The 19422-nt window shown below is 40.3% G+C and overlaps 1 protein-coding gene across 2 annotated transcripts in view; it reads right to left on the bottom strand.

The window, feature by feature from the left end:
• Nucleotides 1-19422, bottom strand: part of cdh4 (cadherin 4, type 1, R-cadherin (retinal)) — a 374266-nt gene that overhangs the window by 216636 nt on the left and 138208 nt on the right. For both annotated transcript variants that reach the window (XM_041783129.1, XM_041783130.1), the window contains exon 3: nucleotides 5868-5891. In XM_041783129.1, the coding sequence (XP_041639063.1) occupies nucleotides 5868-5891 (24 nt within the window). The remainder of the gene's footprint in view (nucleotides 1-5867; nucleotides 5892-19422) is intronic.

Genomic DNA, 19422 nt, shown 5'->3' with positions numbered 1-19422 from the left:
AGAGCCAGTGGTAGCCAGGGCTAAACGGGGCCCCCTGAAATCTGATTGGCTGCCCAAAATCCTGAAAATGACTATCTATTTGCCCTATCAGCCATCAACTAGCCATTTAGGCATACTCAATCACCAAGTATGTATTAACTTACAGTAGATTGGTCTTACTAATTTTAAAGTCCTCATAGTGACGAATATGAAAGTGGCCCCACCATCCTAATATATTTCTGTATGCGGCCCTCTGTGGAAAAAGTTTGGACACCCCTGGTTAAAAGTAACCGACACATCATTACTGGCTACTGACCGTCATGTGCTGTGAAAGTCAAACTTCTGGCCATTTTCTTGTTGGCAGAAGGCTAGAACCTCTTTGTTTTGGCTTTTAGTGTTTTTACGCGGTACTCAATGCTTTTATAAATGTAACTAAGTACAATACTTCCTTTAAAATGCACTTAAGTAAAAGAAAAAGTAAAAGTAGTGATTTTGAAAAGTACTCAAAAAAGTACAATTACACAAAAAAGCTACTCAATTCCAATAACTTCAGTAAATGTAATTACTTTCCACCTCTGCTCAATACTAGGTAAATACCACCTTATTCTTGAGAAGTTACTAGATAAATACCACTTGTTACTATGAGGTAATTAGGGCCCACTAAAATAAAACATTACATTTTGTCTTTTATGGAGCGCATTCATGTTGACTGAAAGACAAGGAACTGAACTGTTTTTCACAGAAACAACTGTGTAATGATACTTTTTAAGTTCTTTCAAGTGAGTATCACTGCTGATGTTGGTCTGGTCTTCCTCTAAAAGAGATCTCTGATGTCAGTGGTAATAACCTGGCTAAATAAAGCTTTATTAAAATAAATATTGGCTCACAATAAAAAAAAAAATCAGGGCATCAAGGCACATCTCTTGGCATACCTTGAACCCACACAAACCTCTGATATTTTGAAACCCCAATTTTGGCATGTTTGCAGAGTGGTATCACAATGTCCAGTCACACATTGGGGCGTCCCTATAGCACCAGTGTAGGAGAGCAATGGTGGTGCAGCAGAACCCCAATGTAAGAAGGACCTCAGTTTCACAGTATTATGTTACATCAGAGTGTGCTCACGGGTTAAACAGCTTATTCTGGAGGTCAGTGTATCAGAAGGTGCTTGTTAACAGATTTTCTTGTTTTTCAAAAGAGCAGAAGAAAGATAAACCCATTATCCTTGCTAAACTAAGTGAACCTGCAGACTCTGTCATACAAACATGACTGATGATGATGTTTTTATCTTGTTTTAGTGAGATAACTGGTTTTTACTTAACTGTTTTGGCATTAAAAGGATAACTGACTAGTTTTTTTTTTTCCTGTGATAAAAGTAACCAGAGAGAGAGAAAGAACAGCCTCTTTACAATTTGAGCATAAAAAGACATTCATATGGCACACCAGATGCTTGACTATACCGTCTGTAATATAAAAAAGAAAAAAACACTGTCTACATGCACAGACCTGGTAGAAATCCTATCCTGCAGCCAGCGGTCCAAGAACTTCATTGCAGTCAGGCTGGTTACGGTGTGCCAGTGTGAAATGTGGACTGGGCAGGAGAGAGTTAAGCTGGTTTCCAGTGCAGTTGATTGGGTTGAACAATTTGCACGGCTGGCAGAAAAACCATAATCAATCCGGGGACTATAGATAAAGACCCTAAAAACCAGCCAAGCACAGCGTTTTCTCTTATCGCAATTACACCTTGCCCTCCTGCCTCAGGTACAGCCAATTAAGCAAGGAGAGGATGCGCCGGCAGCCACTTCACATGGAGGAGGCCTATCAGCCAGCTGCAAACACACCCCATCACTGCAGAGGGGCAGAGAGGAGCTTGTTAAGCAGAGGAAGACACACGGATAGAGCTCTGAAATGCACTGTCTTGCTCTGCGGGTATATACTGTATGTTTATGTGCCTCCAAAAAACTCCAACACACAAGCATGAATGAAACTGAAGGGTGTGAAAGATGCAGACTCGGCTGAGAGATAAGGAGTCTGCTCAACAACTGCCTACTGGCTATGTTTTGGACCAAGGGCACACAGACCTTGCCTTAACACTTTCTCCTCTCAGTGTCTCATCTATGTTTTAATCCATTCATTACTTACGTCTTCTTTTTCACCTTTCATTGTGGGAGATTATTCACATTAAGTGACTGCTCAGCAGAACAGAGGGAGGAGTGGCAGGAGGGAGCGTTCGTGTGTTTTAATGTGAGTGTGTAGGACATTTAACCCTTCAAGCCCTGGGCTATTTTTAACCCCTTTGTCTCATCAGGACTTATTGCCTTAAAAAGCTTGTAAATCAACAAAGTGGTGCACAGTCAAGCTCAAGGCTGCCCATAAGGGGGATAAAGGGGGAACATTCAGGGGCCCAGCCAAACTGGGGGCCAATGGGGTCAGCAAAATGATGGTGCATTGTAAAGTTAAGCTTTGATAACCATTTCTTCACCTTAATAATAACCACTCTTATCAAAGAAATTTGTTTTAAATCTTTTTATGCCATAGTACACAGCCTTCTTAAAAATTCTTTTTTTCTTAAAACAGAATTAAAATGGGCTAAAAAGTGCAGAAAAGGTGGTGAACTGGGGTTCTAAAGGTAGCAGAAATGGGTTCAATGGGGCAAAAATCAAGTGTATGTTGTTAGCTCAGGCGGCCGCAGAGATGAGCACTGTCATATATTGAAGATCAGCTGATCTCACACAAGCTCTAGCTGAAAGCCAGCTGATTCGCTCTGAACAACTGCACTCACGCCGCTATATTTAAATTAAAAAAAAAAAAAAGCACTAGGACTGTTTTTTTTTTTTTGCACAAATGTATTCTTCTCTCTCCATTATTCAAGCAGTTCCTGTCTGCAGACACACAGAGGGACACATCACAGGCTCTCTGTCTCTTTCGACCTACTATGAGCTCTTTAGGCTGTCTCTGGCTTAAAAATGGATTCGTGTGGATTTACAACGCCTTCCAAATTATTAAACAAATTACATTTTTTTCTCTTATTTTCCTAAATATTAATGCAAATGACAGAGTACTTTTCAAGTCATCAGCCATTAGAGCATAATTCAAATGTTTTTGAACAAAATCCATAATGATAACCGACAGAGCACGACAGAGTTTTAAAACATTTTATTGGTTGTAAAGAACTGAAAATGGTTAGTTGTTGAATTTACAGCATTAGCAGGTCATATTTACTGAAATCAAAAGCTATTCCAATCAAAAACATCTTAACAGGCCAAGTTACATATTAACATAGGAGCCCTTCTTTGATATCACCTTCACTTTTCTTGCATCCATTGAACTTGTGAGTTTTTGGAGAGTTTCTGCTTGAATTTTTTTGCAGGATGTCAGAATATCCTCCCAGAGCTGCTGTTTTGATGTGAACTGCCTCCCACTCTCCTAGATCTTTAGCTTGAGGATGCTCCAAAGGTTCTCAGTAGGGTTGAGGTCAGGGGAGGATGGTGGCCACACCATGAGTTTCTCTCCTTTTATGCCCATAGCAGCCAGTGACTCAGAGGTATTCTTTGCAGCATGAGATGGTGCATTGTTATGCATGAAGAAAATTTTGCTACAGAATGCACTGCTCTTCCTCTTCTTTTTTTTTTTTTTTAACCATGGAAAAAGTGGTCAGTCAGAGACTCTTCATACTTTGTCGAGGTCATTTTCACACCTTCAGGGACCCTAAAGGGTCTCTCCTCATGAATCCAGCCCAAAACATGACTCCGCCACCTCCTTGCAGCCTTGTTGGGACATGGTGGCCATCCACCAACCATCCACTACTCCTCCATCTGGACCATCCAGGGTTGCACAGCATTCATCAGTCAACAAGACTGTTTGAAAATGAGTCTTCATGTGCTTCTGGGCCCTCTGCAACCGTTTCTCCTCGAGAGCATTGGATCGGGCGGCCAGATAGTAGATTTATGCACGACTGCAAACCTCTGGAGGATCCTACACCTTGAGGTTGGTGGGACTCCAGAGGCACCAGCAGCTTCAAATACCCACTTGCTGCTTTGTAATGGCATTTTAGCATCTGCTCCTTAATCTGATGAATTTGTCTGTCAGAAACCTTCCTCATTATGCCTTTATCTGCATGAACCCATCTGTGCTCTGAATCAGACACAGATTTCTTCACAGTACGACGATCACGCTTAATTTTTCCTGAAACATCTAATGTTTTCATTCCTTGTCCAAGGCATTGCACTATTTGATACTTTTCAGCAGCAGAGAGATCCTTTTTCTTTCCCATATTGCTGAAACCTGTGGCCTGCTTAATAATGTGGAATATGTGGAAAAATGCATTTTGAGGTTTTTATTTTTCTTAAAAAATAATGGTTATCATTATGAAGTTTGTTTGAAAACATTTGAATTATGCTCTAATGGCTGATGACTTGAAAAGTACTCTGACTGTCATTTGCATTAATATTTAGGAAAATAAGAGAAAAATGTCATTTGCTTAATAATGTGGAAAACAGTGTAATCTTTTAAGACCTCAGAAAGTTACCAAAGTTCCAGGCTCACTAGAAAAGCCTCTTCAAAGGCTACGAAATTATGGATAGTGTCGTTTGAATGGTAAAATGGCCTGATGCAAGAGTAAAAAAAAAAGCATTAGGCTACTATTTATGTTTAAAAAGTATTATAACTTTTTGTAACCTCTTGTGGCATCTGACAATGTTGGTTTAGGAGATTTAAAACAGGAAGACATGAGATCAAAATCAAGGCTGGTACTCAGGATATGCACAAATCTTTACCTATTGTTGCTCTGTATTTCCTTTTCCTCTTTCAGGCCAGGCTCTGTTGTAAAAAGTGTCACACTGTTGCTGGCATGGCGATGAAAAATTGATCACAGAAGTCTCTCTGTGTCACTCTTTCCTCCACCAGTGGATGGAGGTTAACCAGGCGCACAAAAATAAACCGCAAGTGCTTGATCTGAACCACAACTTTACACTTCCCTTCCCTCTCTCCACTCTGCAGTTTCCGAGCCCAGACACACAGCGTGGGGTGTTTTGTCTACACCGTGTGATGCCACAGCACCAATTTAGCGAGACAATTTCACCCCAAAGCATCATCCTTCATAGAGCAGGGAGCAAGTTCAGCAAGATCACTATTTGTCACAGTGCCACACTGAAACTCTGATGGGATGGAGCATGTACGGGGGGGGGGGGGGGGTTATCTATAAGCACACAAAGCAGTATTACAGAAACACAGCAGCTGACAGTAGTGCTGTCACGCTGCTTACAGGGCAAATCAGACGTACACATGAAGCACTGCAAAATAAACCAAAGGCATAAAAAGATGGCTACAGATGGGCTCTCCCTTTCAACCAGTGCGATAAAGTGATTAAAGTGCTCCTCCAAGCCAAGGAAGCCATTAATAACAGCACAACAGAGGGGAGTCAAATTGAAAATAAAATGAAAAGCGAGGCCGAGGGGGCGAGTGCATCTACTCTCTATGCAGACAACACAGTGTTTCATTAAAGCTGGGATGAAACAAAGTGAAAATGATACTCCTTATTGGCTCTTTATTGAATACTAGTGAAGTCAAAAGGGGGTAAATTGACTAAGTAGGTTGCACAGAGAAAATATGCTAAATTCAAATTCTGATTGGCCACATGGGTCCATGGATTGCTGCTTTCATAATCGCCCTTGCTTGACGTTTTCAGCATTTTCTGCAACATGCAGTGGATGAAGAGGAAAACAGCTTCCTGGTGATGCAAATGATGTTTGTGCTTGGGCTCCCCCACCGACCCCTCGCATGTGAGAATGGTTCCTTCCACATCAACACAATCAGCCAATCCACTGTTGCTGGCAGAGTTCACACACAGATGGCTCTAAATCAAGAGAGAGTGCAGCGTCAGTACTCACCACGCTCGCTGGACAGGGTGGTATCTGTCATCGGGGAGGGAAGCAGAGAGGGAAGAGAGGGGAGAGAGAAGATGATTAAAACATAATAGGTTTCAGTAAAAGTGGCATTGCAGGTTTGGAGTCGCAGTTAAACAGAGGGAACAAAACAGATCAATTTCTGTGGATTAATGGAAAGTCACAGGCAATAGTCGGACAGTGACACATACAGAACATAAAGCTGCTACTGGAGAAAATTTGCTGTCACAGCTGCATAGATACTCATATTTGTCTCTGTCTATTATCCAGGCAGTACCATTTAACCGGAATACTGTTTGTTTTCTCTCTTATACTTGTTGTCATTGCCTCCAGCATTGGGATTCATCATTATCTTCAAACACTTGTTGTGATTTCTTTATTGCTCTTGTGCTCACTCAGTGAAACACAGGAGAATTGCAGATTATTGCATATGCACATTGCACACACTTGTGTGCATTTTTGTGTGGGAGGTATTTATTCAGACCTTGGCACCGCAGCCCTGTGACAGAAAGTGGAGAGGCATTTCGAGGAGAGTTTGACGTCTCTTTCTTGCATGGTTGCCTGCCCTTCTCATGTCCTCCAGCATCGTGAGATTTGATCAGAAGCAATCTCAGTGACTCATTTTTGCATTTTGTACTTACATTTTTAATCTAGGAAGCCTTGAAGCTGACTGAAACTCAGAAAAATACAGAGTCTGACCAAATGAATTTGGTTCCTGAACATTGCATCCCAGCAATGACAGTATAGCAAATAAACAAAATACTTAAGTAAAGTCTCTTGGCAGCCCTAAGCCCCCCATCTTAAAGGACTTGATTTGTTCCAAAAGTTCAAGAAAACTGTTTATCGATAACTTGAACTTTGCCTTTTTCAGGAAAGTTTGGGCCACAGAAGTCTTAAATACATATAGCAATGTTACCAGACCAACAACTAAAACTTCTCAAAGACTCTCAGATTGATTACCATAAAAGTTTGGGCAATTAGTTTTGGTCCCCAGGGGAAGAATCCCACTAACTCTCCTTTAGTGCTCCTCTGGTAGGTTGATATTTGTTGCTCTGAGTGAAATGTCTGGACCTCTATCAGCTGAACTGCAGTAAAATTTGGTGCACAAACTTAGATTCCCATCATGTTTAATGCAAACCTTTTTCACTCCTTTAGCTGCATATTTTATTTACATTTTCATGTCTAAACGTTGGTTTAACACCCTTCATTTGAAAAATGTCACCACGATATTGTAGGCGGTTTTATTCGTTTTTTGACATTATAGCTATTAGCCACAAAAGATGCAATGATAGGCAAAACTAGGCTACACAGCTATGCAGTTGGGGGTTTTAGCACCACAGAGTTAGCAAATTAAATCAAAAACGAACAACAATGTAGATGCATGTTTATTTTGTATGGAAATAAATCAGTGCTTCACTTTTCTATCAGGACCCTAACAACCTGATTGGATTGCAGCAGGTGGAGGAACATGTTTGTAAAGCAAAGCGACTTTTTTCATCAGAATTAGCAAAATTATGTGGATTAAGTGACCCCATCTGCATAGCTGTATAGCATAGCTTTAGTGTTGTCACTCAGCTGGACTTTCCTAAAGGCAGTGAGGCTGACCAACATCTCCTGTGGCTAATGAAAGAAATATTTACATCTAAATCATACAACCTAACCACCAAAAACATTGGTAAATGTGTTTGGTTAAAAAAATCCGGCCTAACCCTACCTGGCCTCAGTCACGTTCTCTCAAATCTCTGCTTGGCCCATTCCAGTAACTTTATTTATACTAGGGGTGTCCAGACTATGGCCTGGTGGCCAAATGTGGCCTGCAGCCCATTTTTGATTGCCCCCCTGAAAATTTATTAAATTAAATAAAATATGGCCCTCAACAGAGCCTGATGCTTGTGCTAGACTGTATTATTCTTCTTAGTTTTAGGACAAAGCAGTGCTGCCATATTTACACTGTAAACAAACATTTTGACAACATATTTTTGTGCTGGTTTTTAACTAAATAGAGACAACACAATATTAATAGTAAACATATTGGCACACAAAATAATAAAGATCTTGATTTATAACACCCTAATGGATTACAGCAGCAGACAGCAGCACAACTGATGTTCCAGGGGTGGAGCCAGTGGTAGCCTGAGCTGACCAGGACCCTCTGAAATCTGACTGGCCTCCCCAAAATCTTTAAAAATGATTGGCTTTTTGCCTTGTCAGCCATCAACTAGCCATTACTGTCATAATCATGACATGACCTGTCGCTCACATGAGGTTTTCTGAACATTTATAAATGTTGCCCTTAAGTGTAATTTGGTCCATTGTGTCACCTTTATTGCACATTTGACATTATTTGTTTCTTTTTTGGCTTATTTGTACAGTAAAGTAAGGCTGCAGCCAGCTGTTTTAACCTAGCATAAAGACTGGAAAACCCAGCTGAGAGTGGAGTAAGATCCAGTTTTTACTTATGTGGCTCTCAAGGAAAGGAAAAATTTGGGATGCCCAATGGTGTAGTGATGTGTGTAGAAGTGGGTGTGCTCCACATTTATTGGTGACACAACTGACATGCCATAAACTTCAACTTCATTAGATAAGAAAGAAAGAAAGAAAGAAGCTGGTTTGGATCTATAGCTAATAATAGCAGCAAAAGCAATAATAATCAGCATCGTGATCATCATCAGCATCACATGATTAAAAATGTTTAACCTTAACCATGGTTTCTTACTTTTTTCCTGTAATGCATGACATTGTTCTCAGTTTTAATGTTTGACAACATGCAGTAGGGGCACATTTTCAGTCTTAGGTCTTTACTAGCAAGTGCTAACATGCTAACACATGAATCTCAAATGATGCAGCCTGAACATCAGAACATTTGCTTTGTCATAATGAGGATAGCACTCTGATGTGAGTAAATCACTGAAGCACTGCCAGCTTCACCCCCAGAGAATGCTAGCACTCTTGAAGCACTGAAAGGATGGACCATATGTTATAAGGATGTGTTTAGTAAATTTGCTGAAGAGGATGATACGCTGATTGATGACATACTTCCACAAACGATAGCTGTGAATGAAATGGGAATGTTTAACATATGGACCGTATGCGTAAGGACCTTGTCTCTGACATGTAATCACCACTCTGAAGCTGCTATGAATAGTAATGACGATGTAATTCTCACAGTTGGATCAAAAACATTCTCAACATGCCAGAAGTCTCACTGACATGTATTGTAGCTGTACATGAGCTATGTTTAAAGGTGCTATAGCAAAAAACATTTTTCCCAATCTCTTGCATAAGTTTGATTTTAGGCTGTTTTGCATGCTATCCATAAATAATGTACAGCTTAAAATAGGCTGCACTGCCAACTACTGAGTAGAAGTGTGAGAGTTTGGTGTAAAGTTGCATATCCCTAAGGCAGAAAAAGACTGATAAGAAGACTTCATAAATTATCATTTAAATTCAAACTGTAAACCAAGGTTGATACATATCTCAATGAAGCTGATTTAATATCACATATTTCTTCCAAACTTTTATTTATTTCTCAATTTCCTGCCATGATTCGATGCCAAGTGATATTATTGATGCCAGCTTTTGTCTGTTTGTGTAGCTGTTGATGTAAAAACGAATAAATCCCAAAGAGAAGCTCTTTTTTCCCACTCATGTCATAACATAATTCAAGTTTATCTCTAAATCTCTACAACTTTTTGACTTGTTTACAAAAAGCAAACACATTACTATCTAAATAAGAGTTTTGCTCAAAGACTGTCTCCATTCCTCCTCTCCATGTATAAAGGCACCCTGCTCTATCCCAACAGAACTTCGCTCCGCACATGTTCAATTATTCATCTCCCTCTGTCAAGAATTCAGCCTTGCTAGCACTTGCCAGTATCCCCCACAAATTGGCAGGCAGGCTCATATTTGGCATATGGTGCAGAGCAGTGCTGCTTTTCCTTCTCTCTTCACTTGGCCTGCTAGCACTCCCAAGGATACTCACAAACACACGCACAGCCACAATGCACACGCACACCAAATGATGCAACATGTCTGTCAGTTTGTATGTGAGACCCGCCCCCCCCCCCACTGAGTATTTGGGCATTCGTCCACAGCTTCTTTGCAACAGGTTTTAGCGATTTCAACAATAACAATGCATAAGATATCACAGCCAAATCAAAGCACAGCCCAGAACTCACATGACTGCTACACTTCAATATACATCATTAGAGTTAAGAAAACATTTGTGGCTAATGTGAAATAATATCTTCTACAGTGAGCCTACAAGGTGTTTCATTATGTACTCTAAGCATTTTTAATGAATGGTGCACTTTGGTGCCATTCACATACTATAAATAAACCTTTGGCCATGCCACAGCAGAACAAAAAGAACAGGTGGAAATAAAAGACAAGCTAATGATGGCTCAATTAGATTAAGCTGCCCTCTGGCTCACATAACACTGTGGTCTGTGTCCTATATTGCCTGTGCTGCTAAGGGATGCATCTTAAATGACAAAATCTGGAGAATTGACTGCAAACCCACTATGTGACCATTTCTCCAATAGGGACAGTGAAGACATTGTATTCAAATACATGTACTTTAAAATGGAGCTGGCCCCACCTTTGCAGCCATAACAGCTGTCACTTCTTGGAAGGCTTTCCACAAGATTTTGGAGTGTTTCTGTGGGAATTTCTGCCCATCCATTCTGTCGAGCATTTATGGACAGGACCGTCTGGCTCACAATCACAATCTCCATTTCAGATCATCCCGAAGAGGCTTAGTGGGGTTGAGGTCAGGGCTCTGTGCAGGCCAGACACATGCTTCAATACTGAACTAATCAAGCCATGTATTTATAGTCCTTGCTTTGTGTACTGGGGTACAGTCATTTAGGAATAGAAAAGAGCCTTCCCCAAACTGTTGTAGCAAAGTTGGAAGCATAGCATTGTCCAAAATGTTTTTGTATGCTGAAGCATTAAAGGTCACATGCAATGCAAAATACAAATTTTCAGGCTTTTTTAGCAAAACATGTGTCCCTGGCCTGTCCGCAAACCCCCCCAAGAATGAGACCCCCACCCCCAATCTTTGCGAAAATGTGTGCTGAAACAAGCTGCTCTCAGGTCTTCCCTTCATGATGTCATGTGGGGCGTTAGCACTCCCTCCAGGTTCGGTTGGCCCTCCCTGCTTGGAAGACAATACAGTCTTCCTCTCTTGATCCTCCTATCAGCTGGCAGCTGAGAAGCAGCTCCTTCTGAGCAGGGCTGAAACAGAGAGGGTTTTAGACATGCAAAAATCCAATACTGGAGTGTTTTTCACTAACAAACTTCACAGGCATGTTTTGGGGACCTCTGAGACCAATATAAACTTGTCTTAAAGGGGTTAAATATGTGACCTTTAAGATTGGCCTTCAACTGAAGATAAGGGCCCTAGCCCAAACCCTGAAAAACAGCCCCACACCACTATTCCTCCTCAACCAAACCTCAAGGCTGGCTCTATGCAGTCAGGCAGGTAATGTTCTAGCCCGTCTAACTGCCAAACAGAGAAATGTGACTTATCACTCATGACTCATCTGATGCTGGGCATTGGACTTGGTGATGTGAGGCTTGCATGTAGCTGCTCAGCTGTGGAAACCCATCTCATGCAGCTCCTGCTGTGCAGTTTTTGTGTTTACATTAATGCCAAGGGAAGTTCAGAACACTTCAGCTATGGGATTAGCAGAGCAAAGGTGACTTGAACGTACCATGCGCCTTAGCAGTTGTTGACCCCACTCTGTGATTTCATGTGGTCTTCCCCATAGTTGCTGTTGCTCCTAAACACTTCCACTTTCTAATAATATCATTTACAGTGGACTGTGGAATATCAAGCAGGGAAATTTCACTAACTGTCTTATTGCAGAGGTGGCATCTATCACAGTGTCATGCTTGAAGTCACTGAGCTCGTCAGTACAACCCATTCTTGAATTGGGTGTTTGATTTTATACAGCAGTGGCAGCAGGTCTGATTCAAACACCTGAATTCAATAATTAACAGGTGTGGCCAAATACATTTGTCCACAAAGTGTATCTCAAAAAGAAGTAAATACATAAAAATAAGTCATAAAAGTACATTTTAGATTAGTCCACTGTCTGCAGGAAAGAACTGATAAAAAGCATGAAAAAGCAAAGAAGGATGTAAGCCAAAACTGAACCTGATGCACATTAAAAGTGTGAAAAGTCATTAGGAAGGAAGAAGTTGACAAACTTTGACAGTAATGTGGAAGTTTAACCTCAAAACCTCAAAGTTTTGTGTGATTCTTGCCCCTTGTGCACCTTGTATCACCTCACCATCAGTGGAAATGTTCCATTTAATGAGAGCTTTACCAGCTGGGTTAGCTAATTTAAAGAGGAGAATCAACTCATATTGTGGGAAACTCAAACAGACTTTTAGATAATTGAAGAAAGCAATCATTCTGAGGTCACTGCAATCATTTCCAAAGCAAGATTTCTTAATTAGTTGATTTCTCAGTAAATGGTTGTGTAATGAAAGGATAAGTGATAAAGTAAAGAGAGTGGGTTGTTACTGTTGGATCCTGCTCGCCCTGTCAGGGTTTCATTTCACAACAGCAGCTCATAATACATTATTCCTTACAAATTATGAAACAGAACTAAATTTAAGAGGTTCTTTGTAGCAGCATTCTTGCACACACCTGAATAGATTCACTGAGACAGAAAACAAAAAATGCAACAGAGTCTTTGTTGCTGTACACAATCAAGCTTTCAGTTAAACTTGAAAACATTCTGAGTAAAGGGAGAGAGAACAATAACAGGTTATCTAAAGGTACTTCATCTGATTTCTCAGTCTTTTTAACAGGTAAATAACGTCATTTCTTAGGTTTACTGCAGTCAGCTCTTCAGGTTGTTGTTCCTGATAGAAACAAATATTTTTCTTGCAGCAGTTTAAGCTTCATAGATTACAGCGGCACAGTCTGCTTACTTTTCTTTCTTTTCAGAAAAAATAAGAGTAGAGCTATACAACTAGCTGTGTAACAGTATTTGTATCAGCTGGCTCAGACTTCACAGTTTGGTGCATGCATTGGTACAATTTGTTGGAGTAAAGAAAAAAGCCAGAACACAACAGACGACCCACACTGGTTGGAAATTATCTACCCTGCAAATATGTTTTTCTGCCGTGTTAGGTGAGTTTGCTCAAACAATTAGCCACTGTGGTTAGTAAAAGTAGCGCAACAGGCTCATTTGTGACGGTAACAGTGTAGATTGAATCATGATTTTAGTTTTTCAGCTCTGATTTTATGAGCACAGCAAGGGAAACCAAGATATTCACTCACAAGGAGGCCTGCCTCCTTCACAACAAAAAAGCTTTATGCTGGAATGGTTTGACTTGAGCCCAGCACACTTGAGCCCAGCACAGCAGGGCTTTGCATCTCCAACAATGCATCAGCTGCTTAAAGCTTGTTTTAAGTCCAATATGACTAAAAGATGGTGGTTTTGGTTCTGCAGATCTCCTACAGTATAAATGTGTAAACTTAACCATGATGATTTAAAATATCCTTAGTAAATCATAAAAATCTGAAAAGAAAAGAGTAAAAATTGTTAGACAAAAAGTCAGGAAGGTGAGAAAAGATATTAGTTTGTGTTGGTACATTTTATTTTGTATTCTGACCTTTTCATCTCTAAATGTTTAGTTTTTTTTTTCATATTTTGACCTTTTTGATCCACAATTCAAAACTCTAAGTCATATCTTGATGTTTAAACTCATGATTTTGACTTTTAATCCCATATTTTGACCTTTAAACTCATGGTTTTGACTTTTAATCCTATATTTTGACCTTTAAACTCATGGTTTTGACTTTTAATCCTATATTTTGACCTTTAAACTCATGGTTTTGACTTTTAATCCTATATTTTGACCTTTAAACTCATGGTTTTGACTTTTAATCCTATATTTTGACCTTTAAACTCGTGATTTTGACTTTTAATCCTATATTTTGACCTTTAAACTCATGGTTTTGACTTTTAATCCTATATTTTGACCTTTAAACTCGTGATTTTGGCTTTTTGATCCCATATTTTGACTATTAAAGTCATGATTTTGACTTTTAAATCCCATATTTTGACCTTTAAACTCATTATTTTGACCTTTAAAACCCATATTTTGACCTTCAAACTCATTACTTTGACTTTTTCAATCACGTTTTGACCTTTAAACTCATTATTTTGACTTTCTTATATATTCACCTTTTAAAAATGATTTTTCCTTTAAATTTTGTGTTTTGCCCTGATGAACTAACAAGTCTGACTTTTTCTCAGATTTTGAGCCTTTAACTTATGATTTGACTGTTTAAATCTTTAAATGATTTATCATCAGTGTTGAGTTGAAATTTTTTTTTTTCATATCTTATTTCTGGTGAAAATGAGGTTGACAGTTTACGGTCAAATGTTGACCCTGTTAGGCTCTCAGGTTAGAGCTAAATTCTGTATCCGGCTCCCGCTGTGATTGACTTTGACACCTCTGGACCAAATAGTTCGGCCCTCAGGATGTCTCACTGAAGCGAACCTGGCCCTGGACTCAATATGAGTTTGACACCCCTCACTCATTCCCTAATCCCTATCCACTACATAGCGTAGTGTATACAGAGGACTATGTAGTGGATTCATCCGCAAAATACTGAAATGGTTTCAGACACTACTCCAGCAGCAAACAATGTCGTCACTGCTGTCACACAATTAAAACATGTAGCAACAATATAATAGATATCCATGACAATGGCTGAGGATCAAAAATAGGATCATTTATTACTTCACAGGCTGTCAAAACTATCACAGGAAGTCCTTATATAACCCTCATTGCTCCTTATCGATGTAATAGGATAATCACAGAAAAATCAGATAAACACCACATTTTTCCATGTTGAAATGCTAATGTGTTAACACAGGTTTATGGCATTTAACATGCTGTTAGCATCACTAATGCTAATTACATAGGCTAATGGCATTCCCAGATGCATCCGTCATCATTGTGTCTAGCGCAAATCCACTAGCCGCTAGCTTAGCGGCTACTGCCAGTGTTTTTTTTTAAATTTAGTAGCTTTTACATGCTTTTGTCAATAGTTAGCGGACTTTCCATTGCTCACGAATGAACATTCAGGAACTGTGCACTCTCGGTCAGGAAAAGAGAGATGTATTCAAAAAGACATGTTTGTTCTCCACAGTTTAAACACATCAGGGTGGTATCTCTCAAGAGTGGCAGTGAAAATTGCCAGCAGTGAACAACAGCTCTTGGATCAGTCAGCAATTACAGAAATCTAGAATTATTATTATTTCTTCTTATTTTCTGTTGAGCTAAACCCATATTGAACCGTGACTGAATGAGCTGTATGTAAACTAATCTTTAATTTCATTTGCACATACTTGACATCTAGATTGATGTTTATGGTCTAAAATGTTGTCTTCTCCCAAAGCCAGTTAGAGGTCTCCCTAGAGCCACAAAGATATCAACCAGCCAACCTGCATTTACTTGTTTCGCCATCCATTGAGCATACGATGAGCGCTCCTATGTGTCTCCTGCAGCTGCTGAAACATAAAGCATTTGCTGGAGCTGCATACTACGTTGAATATGATTTTCTTTAAAAACTTTCATGCAGAGCTAAGTGTACAAGTGAAATAGCTTCCTGTGCCAAGACAAAACAAATCCCCAGCACTGAAACAGGTATGTGGCCCATCACTGTGACAATTTTGTGCCGCCTGTGTTGCTCTGCTCCCTTGTGAATAAATTAAAATTCCTCATTCCTGCATGTGGCACAGTATTTGTTTTATATTTATCCAGCACATATGACCTCATTCCTCGTAAAGCCAACTGCTGCTTCGAAATGAATCAACAAAAGGCAGGAGATTGTGTGGATTCACCCACGTTACAAACAACCAGAAGGTCATAGCCTTTCTTTTTCTGCAAAGACCATATTTAGAGCTCCCACAAAGCTTTAAATCACATTTGCATTGTGCGTTTAACCTTTTTTCCTGCTCTGGCTACAGAAGCTCACGGCCACCCACAGTATTTCTAATGAATGTGATGGTGAGTACAAACAAAAGGTTTAAAGGCAGGTGAAATGTTTGCGGCGTATGCCGCCACCTGCCCTGTCTGTCTGGATCAATGTTAGCATGTCTGTTTACATGCAGATGTGTCCTCATGCCAAATCCTCTTGTTGCCCTCCTGATGACTCATAGAGCATTTTCAGCTAATAAATAATACATTTAAGACTCTAATCAAATTGAACAAATGAGTATGTCTAGAAAACTATTAATCAGAGAGCAAACGTGTATTTACAAATACAACACTGGCACAAACAATCAATTATTCATAAAGTGAACGCTGGGTAAGTGGGCTTCTTCCCGGGTGAGATGCTGCCATAATTGGAGTGGGACTACAGGAGTGTCGGCTGCCGTGTGTGTATATGTGTGGGCGCTTGTGTGACTGTGTAGTGTTGGTGCGCCTATGTTTAGTGCCCCCCACCCCCCCACAGCCTTACTCACACAGACACAAACACCTCTCCCCATGCGCCAAACTTCCCCCAAACACGACACAAGCAGGCAGAGTCGGCTCATTACTGCCTAATGAGTTGTCTGATTAGTGCCGAATATAAAAGCCTTATTGTCAAGTGCTGTATGTTTATTTTGATTAATTATTGTACTAAAGTGACTGAATGGAAGCACAATGACATGGAGCATTAACGTTCTGTGGTAATAGGGCCCTTGTGGAGGGAAAAGTCATACATTCAAGCCTCAATGTGACACATAAACCATGCCCGCTGCACAGAGATGGTTTAAATTAGACCAACAGATACCAATGTTTAAATTCTGCTCTAAGCTCCAAACATGCAAATCAACCTTTATGATGGGATTAAAGCTGACCAATCCATGCTCCTGGACAGTGATGTCTCATGGTAGGCATCAGGGTCATTAAGACCCTGGCTCACGGTGAAGGGGGTCTATTGGTGCTCATCGGTTATCGTAACCTTGCAAAGCAGATGGATTTGCTAGACTGTCATCAGGCAAATCCATCTTGCAAAGCTCCAATCCACAACATTTGTGCCAAACCAAAAAAGGTTCTGACCAATCAGCACCCCACTACTGACTGGGTTTGGTTGAACTGTGAGCCAATAGCAACGGCTGCTGCCAGTGTTGTGTTTACCGTGGATGTAGCTATGGTACTGCAGCAGTTTTGTCAGAACTGAACCACATTTCTCTATCAAATAAAAAGAAAAGAGCCAAACTGGAAGCTTTACATGATGGAAAAGATGCTCTTCTGCTGACCTGTTTTAGCATGAGTTTGAGATCAGTACAGTTGGGGTTGAGTTGCGCTGTAAGCTGGTAGCCATTAGCTTAGAAATAGCAGCAGTTCAATTAAAGGTTGACCACATTTCTTTATCAAAAAAGGAGCCAAGAGTCGCACCAAAAGCTTGTCTTATAAAAGAAGATAGTGTTGCATGTCTTTGGCATGAATTTTAGCCACTGCTAAGCTTTGCTGTTCAAACGCTACAACAGCGCTAGCCTGCTCAGGTTAGCACTGGAACTTCTACCTCATTTTGTCTTCTCACTCTGATCATTAATTTGACTGACAGAAATTCTTTTTCAGTCCAGCCCTTAAACAACCTCTCACTGAACAATTTTACCTCTGCTCTCAGTTTGCAAGTCTGCGGAGTGAAGTCTGCGCATCAATAGATAAATGCAACATCATGTCTCTGCATGCAGGTGACTGCTCAACTGTCTGCCAGCGTGATACACTATATTGCCAAAAGTATTCGCTTACCTGCCGTGACTTGCATATAAACTTAAGTGACATCCCATTCTTAATCCATAGGGTTTAATATGATATCAGTCCACCCTTTGCAGCTATAACGGCTTCAACTCTTCTGGAAAGGCTTTCTACAAGGTTTAGGAGAGTGTTTATGAGAATTTTTGACCATTCTTTCAGAAGCACATTTGTGGGGTCACACACTGATGTTGGACGAGAAGGCCTGGCTCTCAGTCTCTGCTCTAATTCATCCCAAAGGTGGGGTTGAGGTCAGGACTCTATGCAGGCCAGTCAAGTTTATCCACACCAAACTCTCTCATCTTCATGGACCTTGCTTTATGCACTGGTGCACAGTAATGTCTGAACAGGAAGGGGCCATCCCCAAACCAAAAGCTCTTGCAAGCATTTAGAGTTCCTTTAACTGGAATTAAGGGTTGATTGCCAGATAGACAAGCATGATTCGTCCCTCCAGAGAACGCTTCTCCACTGCTCTACAGTCCAGTGGCGGTGTGCGTTACACCACTGCATCTGACGCTTTGCGTTGCACTTGGTGATGTATGGCTTGGATGCAGCTGCTCAGCCATGGAAACCCATTCCACAAAGCTCTCTACACACTGTTCTTAAGCTAATCTGAAGGCCACATGAAGTTTGGAGGTCTGTAGTGATTGAGTCTGCAGAAAGTTGGCGACCTCTGTGCACTATGCACCTCAGCATCCTCTGACGCCACTCCATCATTTTATGTGGCCTACCACTTGCTGGCTGAGTTGCTGTCATTCCCAGTTGCTTTCACTTTGTTATAATACCACTGACAGTTGAATGTGGAATATTTAGTTGCGAGGAAATTTCACGACTGGACTTGTTGCACAGGTGGCATCCTATCACAGTACCACTCTGGAATTCACTGAGCTCCTGAGAGTGACCCATTCTTTCACAAATGTTTGTAGACACAGTCTGCATGCCTAGGTGCTTGATTTCATACATGGAAGTGTTTAGAACACCTGATTTCAATTATTTGAATGGGTGAGTGAATACTTTTGGCAATATATTGTATGTTCCATGTTTAGAGTTGTACTCTGTAGAGTGCTTAAATTATCAATCTATACTTAAGAGGAAAAGGTCATGCATTACTTACAAAGTGTGAGAACATTTACTCCCCCTGATAGTTGATTTATGTTTAGGGTGTCATTTACTAAACTATAAGATTTGAGGGTAAATGTTACTGAAGACCTCATATGTTGTTATTCTGGGGTTAATTGAGATAAGCTAATTCAAGCTGCTTTACATAATGGAAATATACCTCCTGTCTGAGAAGTAATCCTTGATCATTGCTGTAAATTAAATGTTCTCACCCAGCAAGGTTTGACTTTAGTGAAGTTACTGAGAGTGATTCAAACAGGGAAATGCTTCAGGTGATGCTATTTTGGTGACTGCATATCAGTCACTGTATTTTGCAGAGAAGTCATATCATTACATTGCTCCGCTGCAGGATAGAAGTTATTATTAACACCAACCAGCAGGTTAAAAACTTAGTTTTGATCCTTTTTCCTTGACTTTGTGATCAAAGTTTAGTTATAATAAAAATATCTCTGTCAGGTTTGACGGCAGACTTGCAGGTATTTTTCCGGCAATTATTCACTTTGATCTTTGATCATCATGTTTTCAGTTCAATAGAAGCGCATCAGCTCAGTTTAGTCGGGCTGACATGCTTTGAAGTGCAATTTTCTGTTATCATGAGTGCTGTAGCTACTGTGTGACTAATGTCGCATGAATAAATGTA

This window comes from Cheilinus undulatus, linkage group 3 (assembly GCF_018320785.1).
Source record: "Cheilinus undulatus linkage group 3, ASM1832078v1, whole genome shotgun sequence".
NCBI lineage: Eukaryota > Metazoa > Chordata > Actinopteri > Labriformes > Labridae > Cheilinus > Cheilinus undulatus.
Note: the sequence above shows the minus strand (reverse complement) of the source record. Positions and strands in the feature narration are given on the sequence as shown.